General features: G+C 45.4%; 1 protein-coding gene across 9 annotated transcripts in view; it reads left to right on the top strand.

Moving 5' to 3' along the window:
• Positions 1 to 12,716, top strand: part of UBE3B (ubiquitin protein ligase E3B) — a 342,871-nt gene that overhangs the window by 71,945 nt on the left and 258,210 nt on the right. For all 9 annotated transcript variants that reach the window (XM_069214750.1, XM_069214746.1, XM_069214747.1 and 6 more), the window contains 3 exons: positions 2,352 to 2,434; positions 4,881 to 4,986; positions 11,938 to 12,058. In XM_069214750.1, coding sequence (XP_069070851.1) covers positions 2,352 to 2,434; positions 4,881 to 4,986; positions 11,938 to 12,058 — 310 coding nt within the window. The remainder of the gene's footprint in view (positions 1 to 2,351; positions 2,435 to 4,880; positions 4,987 to 11,937; positions 12,059 to 12,716) is intronic.

Raw genomic sequence — 12,716 nt, 5'->3', positions numbered from 1 at the left:
TTAGAGGGTCATCCCCTATAAGTTTTGCTTTCTTCCTCTTATTTTTTAAGACCTGTTTTTGTTGGCTTTAGGACTCTGGACACTTTACCACTGCTGACCAGTGCTAAAGTGCACGTGCTCTCTGTCTAAATGGTATTGGTGATTGGTTTATCCATGATTGGCATATTTGATTTACTAGTAAATCCCTAATAACATGCGCTATGTGTGCGCAGGGCCTGTAAATCAAATGCTACTAGTGGGCCTGTAACACTGATTGTGCCACCCTACATGAGTAGCCCTGTAAACATGTCTCAGACCTGCCACCGCAGTATCTGTGTGTGCAGTTTTAACTGGCAGTTCGACCTGGTAAGTGCACCCACTTGCCAGGCCGCCTTTCCCTTTTCCTACAGGTAAGTCACTCCTAAGGTAGGCCAAAGGCAGCCCCATGGGCATGGTGCAATGTATTTAAAAGGTAGGACATGTACTGGTGTGTTTTACATGTCCTGATAGTGAAATACTGTTAAAGTCGTTTTTCAATATTGCAAGGCCTATCTCTCCCATAGGTTAACATTGGGAGTGGCCTGAAGTATCTTTTAAGTGTAATTTCCCATTGGGAGCAGATAGAGAAATGGAGTTGGGATATCTGAACTTATAATTTAAAAAAAATGTTTTGGTAAAGTTGGTTTTTAAATTGTAAGTTTGAAAATGCCATTTTTAGAAAGGTCAAAAACAACAGATGATGGACAAAATGCAGAACAAATCAAACATTTACCCCAGTCACAGATCTTGGTTTAATCCATCATTTTTTTTGCTCGCAATGCCATTCCAGCTTGGGCCTAGCCATATGCAAATCAGTCTTGACCCTGCTCCCTATGGGAACAGTCCAGCCTGAACTGCCAGGCCAGGTCCTCCCTGGAAGATGAGGGCTGATATCCCGAAACCGGTCCCAGGATTCTTGTTTACAGTCCAGGAAGGACCTGGCCTGGCAGTACAGGCTGGACTATTCCCGTGGGGAGCAGGGTCAAGACTGATTTACATATGGCTGGGTCCAAACTGGGGTGGCATGGTGATCAAAAGAACAATGGATTCATCCCAGGTCTGTGATTGGTGGTGATTGTTTGAAAAGTTTTAGCACTCTGTCCACCACCTTGTTGTTTGACTTTTAGAAAGTGGGCATTTTCTTGCTTAATCCTTCTGTGCCTCTCCCTGGTGGTGGAATACACATTTGGGTCAGGATGAAAGTTGGGCTGTTTGTGAATTCACTCTAGATAGTCACACAAAGGGATCTGAGGTGTGTCCTCCTCTGAGCCATCAGCTATTTCAGTCATGTGAGCACAGAGTGCAGTGGCTTGCAACTGACTTCTGTTGAGTCTTCTTGTGCTCTGCAGTATTCCTACTGCAGTTACAGGTTTGTTCTCTGTTTTTAGCTATCTGTATTATCTGTTTCTCTTTCTTGTTTTCCTGCATCTCTGTTCCTCTGTTGGTCATTGACCATAGTCTCCTATATGCACTTTTCTTGATCTGCACTGTTAAATGTGGACTTGCCTTGTGTACTATGTTCCTGTTTGTCTGCATATTTGTGTCTTGCCTTAATTGAGTGTAGATCTTTCCGAGCCTTCTTTTCAGTATTTTTGCTCTGCGTATTCCAGTCCTGTTCCTGGTCCCGATTCTAGTCCTGTATTTCCCAGAGTTGCAGTTTCTGTTTGTGTTTATTCCCTGTTGTTCGGTCTTGTGGTTGTATTGTAATTCTGATTGTCTTAGCTTCCAGGAGCACCAGTTAGACTCCAGGGCTTGTGCCTTTGGTACAGAGGACCATCCTGCACTACTTCGCCATAGAAGCTGTTGGGTGTCTCACAGGACGCCTTGAAACCACTTTCTAATCCTTATGCCTTGATCGAGTGTATATGGGTACACAGTAATCTGGATGGTTTGAATAGTCGTAGACACATAATATGTGCTGCTTGACTCAAACTTTCTGGTGACAGGCCAATTCTGTATTGTTCATAACCATAGTAATATAGGTGAGTGCTAACCAACTCCACATTATGGGTGACCCAGGGAGACTGGAGGAAAGGAGAGGAGGAGGAGGGCACTTTGTGAGCAGGATCTGCAAGTCAAATGCTATATGCTGTATTCTGAAAGTCAACTGTAGCACATTCCTATGGTTTCACTGTGAGTCCCCTATCTCACCTAGATCAGATGTTGCAGCTATATATCGACGCAAGTAAAATGTATATTCTTTTATCTGTTGTCCCCTGGTGAGTGCTAATACTTTTAAAATTATTTTTAAAGTTGATATTTATTGCCTCTATTGGTAAGAGGATTCTTGAACTGGAAATGCTTCTAATACAAAGTGTACATTTTCTTTGCAGATTTTGTTAACTAACGGCTTGGCCAGATCGAGGCCATCCCTATCAAAAGGCACTTTAACAGCAGTCATTTCTCTTGCTTTACGGTAAGACACTCAATACACAAAGGTGGTGATAGAGCTATAGATTTCCCAGGTGCAGGCCTATACAAATTCATAGACTATAGTCTCTACTATAGCCTATTATGTCTCACTTGAGGGCACAAGTGTAATTGCTGCTTTAGATGTCATGTGACCGAGTGCCGTTTTAATGCCAGCAGCGTGGCGGTCGGGGGTTATTTGGGGGAAGCGGGATTGGAGGTAAGGAGGGTGTCGAGGAAGCAAAGTATATACTGTTAGTGTCTAAATTGTATGATTCCCCTCCTTTTTCTTCATTATCACATATGAGGGTCTTAAAATACATGACTTCAGAATGTGTGCTGTACAAATCCTTCTCCTGTGTTTGATTTAATAAACTGTAATGTTGTTCATTATAATAGGAACCGAGGCCACTCAAAGAGTGCACATAACAACTGACTTGACTCTTAGTGCACTATTAGCATTATTGACAGGGTTGGGGGTATGAAACTTTCTAAATTCATGTTTGAAACCTAGCACTTAAAAAAAAATGCTTCTCAATGCACTGATATAATCTGATATACTAAGGTGAAACAATTGTGCATGTTGATGAAATACACCTTTTGAATTTCGAACAGAGTTTATCATTCTTTTACACTTCTGCTGCAAGATGCCTTTAAGAATGAAGGGGTTTCTGAATTTAAGGGGTGCAGGACCCCCTATTCTCTTCCTTTCTTTAACTTAAATAAACCTTTAAATAAATGCTTGCCTGTATATTTAATATCCTTTTAAATTGGTTCTGCAGCTTGGTGCTGCTTTTGACCAGGGGGGCGCATGTGAAGGTCAGAAGGGCTGCACTTTGAGTAGCACTGGTTTAGAGTAGCAACAGAATGGTAGGTCATTTCAATTCAAGGAGCTAACTAATCATGTGTAACTTCAAAACTTATCCTTCCCTTCCTTGTTGCATGCTGCTTAAATCCACACTTTTTAATAGAACTCTAATCAGTGCTGTTTGGAGAGGTAATACATTTGAAGACTACACAGTGGTCAACAGGATGGTCTGCAATGCGACCAGTCTAATTTGAACTTGACACTGAAAGAGACTGACAAGGCAATAATGGTTGCAGAAAATGTGGAGTGAAGACCAGGTTGCAGATCTACAGCACTATACAATAGGCTTGTGTTCACTAAATCTTATCAGTGTGGTGCAGAATATATAAGGAATGAGTCATAATACCATAGTGTTTGGACCTTATACAGTATAAAGACACTTAGCATTACTCTTAAATATAATTAAATAACTAACAATCTTTAAGCCCTTCTTAATGTTTGTCAGTAGCAGAACCAATTTTAAGGCGGTCTGACATATTTGTGAAGGTGAGTTTCTGCCAGAGATTTAGGAGACGTAGGAAAAAAGAAGGTAATATTCTCTGTTGTTTCAAATGATAATCTAGCACAATTCAAATAAAGATGTTCCTGGAGGGCCATCCCTTTGTAGCAAAAATCGGTGACATCCTCCTCAGCAAAGAGAATACGCAATGCAAAGCTGGGCTGGAAAGCAAGGAGGGAGACAATTGCGTTGCTAAGCCTTTGATTTTTACTTCTGATCCGTCCATGAGGTTACGATTGATGAGATACTTGTAATCTGGTTGTAAATTATTGTTAAAGAGGGGAGGCATAGTGTTCTCCTTTTAGGATATTTATATAGGTTTTGAGGCAGTGCAGGTTGCCCTAGAGGATTTGTTTTGACCCTCATAAATCCTCTAATGAAGATGAGGGCGAGCGAGTCAGCAATCAATAAGAAACCTAAAACATATTCTACCTAGAATTGTTAGTTCTGTGAGCTGTTGGATGTTCAGCTAGAGGGAGCCTGAACTTACTTTAAGGGGTCTGTACTCTCCCTGCATCTAGAGGTCTTTACCTAGAAGTAGTTTTTGATCCACATCTCAGAATGTGATCATAGGTTATGGCAGTGAGCATTATGGGCTACCACCTCCGGGAGATCTAGGAGTTGTGATCTCTGGCTTTGAGCTCAGCTTGAGATTGAGTCACTAATTTATGTCCTACTGTGCTGCTGGTTTGTTAGAGCACCCTGGTGCTGAACTTTTACTATTGGGAAGTTGTTAATTAATTCCTATTCCCTTTTAAGTGGTACCATTGTCTATAACAAAAAACAAGTGAAATTAATTGTACTGCACATGTAATAAATCTTTCTCAACGGAATTTAAAAACATATATGCACCCTCTAAGATTTTGATTCTTAAAGGAACATTTATAGAGATAGGCAAAAGTCAAAATACTGTTGTACCAAGTCAATTAAAACCAGGTAGTGTACAATTTTGCGAGTAAGAATAAAATTGACACTTTACATTGTTTAAATTTGGAAATGATTTGTCTTGATTTGTCCAAACATATATACTGTGTTATTTGATTGTTGTTAAAAGCCTTTTTTATTTTGTTGTTTCTTATTTTATAGTCCGGTGGTTGCTGCCTCGTTTTCAGACAATCTGCTTCGCTCATTCTTGATTCACATTATGTCTGTTCCTGCTATTGTTTCGCATCTTTCCACTTTAACCCCTGAGGTAAGTGTTCTCCTTAGTATCACATATCCAAAGTTGGTGCTGAATGGTATACACAAGTGGTTAAATATTTCATTTACAGCAATAAAAAAAGCTCTTAGCCACCTGCAACCATTTTAATAAGAACATTCCAGTACAGTGTTTGTATACACATTCACAGAAGTAGAATTGGTGCATTTTTAGGTCTGATGTTAGTCATTTCCATATATATATATTCATATATACACACACATTACTTATACTTACTGGTGGTCGCCAGTAGGTAGTTATAGCTAGCATCTAGTCAGTAGGTAGCTATAATTAGGATCTAGTTTGCATAGAAAAAGTGTTTTTTGACTTGGCTGTGAAGATCGTTTGATCGAAACGCGTCGCCATTAAATCTATTTTTGCATCTAAGCACTTTGGAGTGCGGTCTTTTTAATGCTTAGGAGGAATGGCATACTTTCAGTTTTACAATAATGACTGCCGGTGACCGTGGTCACCAGTAGGTAGTTATAGTTAGGATCTAGTTTACATAGGAAAAGTGGTTTTTGACTTGGCTATATTTTTGACACCGTTTGACAAATCTTCTTGAAACTTAAAAAAAATAGTGTCCTCTAGGTCTTCTTGTGAAAGAAACATTTCAGGGTGATCCATCAAGCAAGGGCCGAGGGGAAAAAAAAAAAGGGTGGAGTTTCAAAAAAGTTGTGTTTGCCCTGTTAATTTCCATAGAGATTTTAGACACAACTACAGCCCAAACCGCTGGATGTAATTACACCACAGAAGGGTAGCTCTTGTTCCAGAAAGCGCCCTTTTTGTTATTTGGTGTAAATCTGTTCAGTAGTTTTTGAGAAAATAAAGGAAACCCAAATTTGTATATCTTGGGTCATGACAAATTCGTGAATACTCCAGATCTCGCGCAGAGATGTGATTTGCTGGCAGCACTTCAACCATTTAGGTACTCGAAGGCCATTTTGGGACTTTAAGGTCTTGTGCAGCAGTGGTTGGATTAAAGTATTAATTAATTATAATTACTTAAATTAAAAAAAAACACAGAAATTCACTGAAAGAAACAAAGGTTAGAGGGACAATATAGTTAGGCTCACATTTCAAACGTACAAAACCATACAAATTCAGCTGTTATTGGTTAGAGTTATTTCAAATAACTATAACTCATGCCTTAAGGTAACTATAACTTGCATCATCGCCATGCACTGCATCTGTCTTTCAGATCTCCAGGACTAGAACTCCTGCTAACTCAGTGGTCGCAGATTTGGCTCTATTGGAATGAGTGCTCAAGCCATCAGGGGGTTGCTTCTTAGCTAGTGCATAGCACATTTTTCATCACAGGTCAACACTTCTTAGCTCTGACATACCCCACAAATAGTTGATCCTCCACCCAGGATTTCCTTGTGCGGCCAAGAACATGACCACCTTTGGAAGAAAGGAGGCTCGTGTGTGAAGCACTACTTTGTCCGGATGGATAGATAAATAAGGGTGGCTTAGATTAAAAGGCCTGGAGCTCACAAACTCATTAGGGATATGTCATAGCCACAAGGAAAGCTGTTTGATGGTGATTAACTGTAGGGGACAATTGTGAAGCAGTTCAAAGTGAGCGCACATTAAGAATGTAAGCACTAGATTAAAGTCCCACCAAGGCACGATAAAAGGAAAAGGGGGAAAAGATGAACTAATCTTTTCAAGAATCTATGTACAGTAGGAGATTTGAAAAGAGAGGGCTGATCAGGTAATTTGAGGAATGCAGAGATAGCAGAAAGAAAGTGCCCAAAGCAGAGCCCTTCTGGCCAAGAGATAGAATGAATAGAAGAACCTGAGAAAGAGGGGCAGAAAGGGGATCAACATTTCTGTTGGAACACCAAGGCACAAACTTCTTTTAACAGCAGGAGTATACCATTTTGGTGGAAGAACGCCTGGCTGCCAAGATAGCATCACAGATGTCAAGAGGAAGGCTGCCGCTCAATCTCCATGCAAGAAGGCGGAGCCTGGACCAGTTTGGGTGGCGAACCCTCCCCTGCTGCTGCGACAGAAGATCCTCCCGAAGGGGCAGCCTGTTCAGAGGGTTGATGGCCAAGCTCAGTAGCTCAGGATACCAGACTCTCCGGGGGTCATTCTGACCCCGGCCGGCGGCGGAAGCCGCCGGCCTGGCTCGAACCGGCAGAATACACTGCGCGGTCAAAAGACCGCCGCGGGTATTCTGGGTTTCCCGTGGGGCTGGCGGGCGACCGCCAGAAGGCCGCCTGCCAGCCCAGCGGGAAACACCCTTCCATGAGGATGCCGGCTCCAAATGGAGCCGGCGGAGTGGAAGGGGTGCGACGGGTGCAGTTGCACCCGTCGCGATTTTCAGTGTCTGCATGGCAGACACTGAAAATCTTTGTGGGGCCCTGTTACGGGGGCCCCAGCAGTGCCCATGCCATTGGCATGGGCACTGCAGGGGCCCCCAGGGGCCCCACGACACCCCATACCGCCATCCTGTTCCTGGCAGCCAAAACCGCCAGGACAGGATGGCGGTATGGGGGTCGGAATCCCCATGGCGGCGCAGCAAGCTGCGCCGCCATGGAGGATTCCCCAGGGCAGCGGGAAACCAGCGGGAAACCGCTGGTTTCCCGTATCTGACCGCGGCTGTACCGCCGCGGTCAGAATTGCCCATGTAGCACCGCCAGCCTGTTGGCGGTGCTACCCCCGGCCTCCACCCTGGCGGTCATAGACCGCCAGGGTTGGAATCACCCCCTCCGTGTCCACTCCGGTTCCACAAGGGTGATTTGGGCCCGGTCGTTCTTGATCTTCTTGAGAATTCTGGGCAGGAGTGGTATGGTTGGAAAGACGTACAGGAGGCCTGAGCTCCACTCTAGATGAAAAGCGACTCCGAGCTAGAGCCGGTTAGGAAATTCCAGTGTGCAAACCTTCTGACATTGCACATTTTCGGTGGAGGCAAACATATCTATTGAAGGCTCTCCCCACTGCTGAAAGGGACCTTGTGCCACCTCCGGATGGAGACTCCATTTGTGATCCGATAAGCATCTGCAGCTGAGTTCGTCCGCCCTGGCATTCAGAGAACCTGCCAGGGAAATGCCCTGATGTTTCGTCCATGTCAAGAGAGGGCCTCTTGATATATGGTCTGCGACCCCACCCCACCATATTTATTGCAGTACCACATGGCAGTGATGTTGTCTGTGAACACCTGCACCAGCCTCCCCTTGATAGAAGGTGGAAGTTAGGAAGGCCTTCAATGCTAGTCGGATCGCCTGCAACTCCAGCAGATTGATGTGGAGTTTGGATTCCTTCGGAGACCAGAGTCCTCTGATCTCCACCCCTCCCAGATGGCTGCCCATCCCAAGAGTGGCGCATCCGTCACTACTGTGAGATCTGGTTGGGGAGAGGATAGGGGGTCTGCTGCTGACCCATTTGCAGTTCATTAGCCACCACTGCAGATCTTTTACAGTTCTCTCTGAGATCTCGACCATGACAGAGAGATTCCCCTGATGCTGTGCTGACTGGAACTTCAGATCTCACTACAGAGCCCTCATATGCCACCGTACATTTATTACTTGCAGGTTGCAGGAGGCCATAAGTCTCAACAGCCTCGGAGTCTATCTCTCAGAAATCAAGGATAGAGGCCAAAACATAGTATCATAGCCTGAATATCCTAGACTTGCAGCCTGGGAGGATAAGCCTGAAACTGCACCAGGTCCAGAACAGCTCCCATGAAAGGGAGCATCTGAGAGGGAGTCAGGTGTGACTTTTTCACGTTTTATAGTGAACCCAAGTGAGTGCAGGAGGTTGGCCATAGTCTGGAGGTGGGAGACAACAGCCTGGAGCAAGCCCGTCTTCAACAGCTAGTCGTCGAGATAGGGGAAGACTGACACTCCTGACCCCAGCAGATGAGCTGCATCTCCGCCATCACCTTAGTGAACACCTGAGGGTGCTGGTCAGGCCAAAGGGGAGCAAGGCAAGCTGAAAATGCTTATGACTGACCGTGAACCGCAGATAACAGTGTAGGCAGAATGGAAATATGAAAATATGTGTCCTGCAACTCCATCGCCACCATCCAGACTCCTATGTCCTTTGCAGACAGAACCTGAGCCAAGCTGAGCATTTTGAATTTCTCCCTATTGAGAAATTAGTTGAGGGGTCTCAGGTCTAGGATAGGATCAAGGCCTCAGCCCTTCTTCAGTATTAGAAAGTATCAGAAATAGCAACCACAGCCTGCTTCTGGCATTGAGACCCTATCTATGGCTCCCTTGGCCAAGAGAGCTGCAACTTCCTAGTGGAGAAGATAAAGATGATCCTCTGTTGGCTTGAGATGGTAGCATAGTGGAGGAGTAGTCGGGAAGGGGAGGGAGTAGTCCTTTTGGACTATCTGCAAAACCCAACTGTCCGATGTTATGGACTGCCAGTGGGGCAGGTGATGACATCCTGCCACCAACTGGGTGCCTGTACTGGTATAAGGGCAAATTAAGAGAGTTTGGAGGCTGCAGCTGTGTGTGTGTTTGGGGGCTGGGGGATTGTGGAGACTGATCCAAATTAGGGTGGTGGACTGACCTATCTTTTGGTTGCCTGATCCATGAGGCTTGTGGATACCTCAACCTCGCTGCACAGGGGCCGGGGAGCATGCGCCGCACGGTGTCTGGGTAGGAACTGGCACAGTTGGTGGCCGCTTTGTAGCCACAAAAAGGGCAAATAGTGGACTGGGTTTGGTGCGGGACAGAAGATAAGCCCAAGGACCAGGCGCTATTCCAACTGTGCTTAAATCTCTCAATCGCTGAGTCCGCCTTGTCTCCAAAGAAACGGGAGCCATCGAAGGGCTTGTCATCCAAGAAGACATGGCGTCCCCTGGAAACCAGTAGTGCACTGCTAGACGTGGCACCTAAGGGACATCGTCGGCTAGACCACTCTGCCTAGCAAGTCGGTCATGTCAAGTCCACATCTGATTGTGAACTTTGCTGCTTCTCTCTCGTCTGCTACCGCTTGGGAGAGTACTGTTGAGTCTACTCCGGGACCATAGGCAGCACTACCATAACTGTTTTCCGCAGAGCATGGGGGTAAAAGCCCAAAGAAACGCAGTGTTCACAGACCGCAATGCTAGGCTTGTGAAAGAAAACATCGTCTTCCCAAGTGTCTCCTGCCTCTTGTATTCCCTATCCGAAGGAGTGGTAAGGAACGCGCCAGGGTTGACATGTGAGGTAGACGCGTGGACCACCAAACTCTCAGGGGTAGGGTGTTGCGTGAGGAAACTTGGGTCCCTGTGGCCGGTCAGTGGCGACGGGCGAATGTCCTGTGCACAGGAGCCCCTGTGTGGGGTTTGAACCACGTACACAAAAGGATTTCTGTGAGGGATTTGTTAAATGGGAGGAGCGGTTCAGATGAGGAGACTCGGCTGAAGCACCTCTGTCAAGACATTAGTTTTGACTGCCACCAAGGGTTGAAGATCTCTGCAGCCCTCTGCACCACCATCGCAAAAGCAGCTGGGGAAGTATCCAAGACACTGTCATCACCCAGTTCCTCGCACCAGTCCATGTCATGTTCATAAGGCTGGACTTCAGGGCCAAGTGACCCCACCCATTCCTCCCTGAGGCCAAGCCCATAGAAATAGGGCTCAGGATCCGATCTGGGAGGCAAAGCTTTTGATGGCAACAGATAGGGCGTCGAGCATCTCCCCTCCGGCTCTGTATCGGAGTTGGGGATCAAAATGGGGATGGTGCTGCCGGTGGGTGCTTGCAGTGCCGGGAGCGTCAGCATCAGGACCGGCCCTGGGGAAGGTTGAGGTGGTTATGATTGGCATCAGTCCAGGTCCACTGGTGCAGGGGCCAGAGCTGCTGAAGTGGAACCAGCCGGGGCCACTGCCAACCCCCAAAGGGCTCAAGGGAGTGCCAGAGGGGTCTGCCCGCCCAAAAATGCTGCACTTGGCATCATAAAAGTCCTTACATTGGGCAGGGATTGCTCCCGCAAACTCGGGGGAACGTGGAGTCGGCGCAGGCTCAGCCACGGAGCAAGGGCTAGAATGAGGACACTCCTGCATCTTGTCGGCCCACCGATGCCGAGAAGTCAAAGCACGCTTTAACTACTTCTTCTTCATATGCTTCGACTTACATGAGTGTCCTGAAAATTGCAAATGAGAAGATGACCTCCGACTCTGCAACTGATCCTGTGACCTTCCTCTCATGCGGGACCTCGACAGGTGTGGAGTTTCACGAGTGGCTGCCATGAGTTTTAGGAAGCGCTGCCTCAAAGCATTCGGGTTCGTCACAAAGCAGTCAGAGTAATACTTCAGATTGTGGTCGCGCTCAGTACACCACAGACAAACAAGATGTGAGTCTGTCACCGACGTCAACCGGTGACTGGCACGCAGGGCTTGAAGTGGCCTTCCTAGATTACATCCAACCACAACAGGAGGAAAACCCAAATAAAGCTTTGACAAAAAAACTCAGTCGACTGAAGGGATAGCTCTTCCTGGATCTGCACTGGCTGGCGCACAAAGAAAAGAACTGACATCAGCGCACCTGGGTGGCACCTAAATAGGTGCTGCTGATGCTTCTGGCATGGACGGTGCTGACGACGCATGCAGAGCTGGACAACGCCACCTATCAGCGTGCAGGGGTACTGGTTATGTCAGATCTTCCAGATCCAGTCTGACACCTGGGATACTTCTAAGGGAAGAAATCAGCAGCTAGAAGTCTCTATCGGATATCAAGGTCACCGCAAAGAGACTTTTCCTTTCAAGGCTGCTGTGGTCTCCTATCATCCAAGAGTATTTACAAATACCTATTTCTGTATAAACACTTACACACCTGTTTCAGACCAAAGAACTGTGTAATCTAGAAACTGGTTTTGCTATATTTCAGACACTTTGCATTGTAGCACGTGAGTGACAAGGCACAGCGTTTTTCCACTTATTTGTATTACAAATTGTCAATGTGACCTTTGTACCAGACATTTACTCTTTGTTTTTACTTTCAGCGCCTGTCTGTACTAGAATCCCATGAACTTTTTCGCAAGTTTATTATATTTCTCAGTCATGAAGAACAGTGCAGCGAAGTGTGTACCTGTCTAGAAGGCAGCCATACTCTCTGTTTGTTAGGTAAGTAATGTTTAGAATCCTCACGTACCTACAGAGCATTGTAATATGTTGTACAGTTTCAGACATGAAGTGCAGTGACTGACTGCTGCCATCTAACTTATTGAGAACATTTCTAAGTTTTCCTTTGCAATTAAACACATAAATACAAACAAACATTTCTAAACTCAAAAAAACATCATTGCAGTGAGCAGGGAAAAATATTATTTTGACAAATTTAGAGGCAAAACAATTACCCACCTTAAGTATATTCCAAATTGTCTTGTCTTGTTCTCCTCCTTCATGCGATAACAATTCATGTATCACATGCAGGCCTGGAAAACAGCTAAGCCTAAAGATGCTATGAATTCAGTTTTGGTTGTGAGAGACATCAGCACTAGCTTCCTGTCATTGCCTCAGCCTACTGTTTTTTTTTTTTCTTGGTTTTTTTCAGTTATCAGCAGGGTGCAGAATCTTGTTTGTGAATTTTATCTATTTTTGTTGTTTACCCTTCTTGAGATGGGTGTTTTTTTCATTCAGTATCAATTTGTCATTTTTCATTTTGACTAGCTTCCAAAACAACTTAATTGCAATGTCAAACGTTGGACCAGTACCTAACTACTTTACTTGGGTGAAAAGGATTTGGGGCCTGGTACTGTACCAGTTTTATCTTTACCTACTG

The sequence above is a fragment of the Pleurodeles waltl genome, chromosome 11 (genome assembly GCF_031143425.1).
Source record: "Pleurodeles waltl isolate 20211129_DDA chromosome 11, aPleWal1.hap1.20221129, whole genome shotgun sequence".
In the NCBI taxonomy this organism is placed as follows: domain Eukaryota; kingdom Metazoa; phylum Chordata; class Amphibia; order Caudata; family Salamandridae; genus Pleurodeles; species Pleurodeles waltl.
The sequence above is the reverse complement of the archived record's forward strand: the minus strand, read 5'-3'. Positions and strand labels throughout refer to the sequence as shown.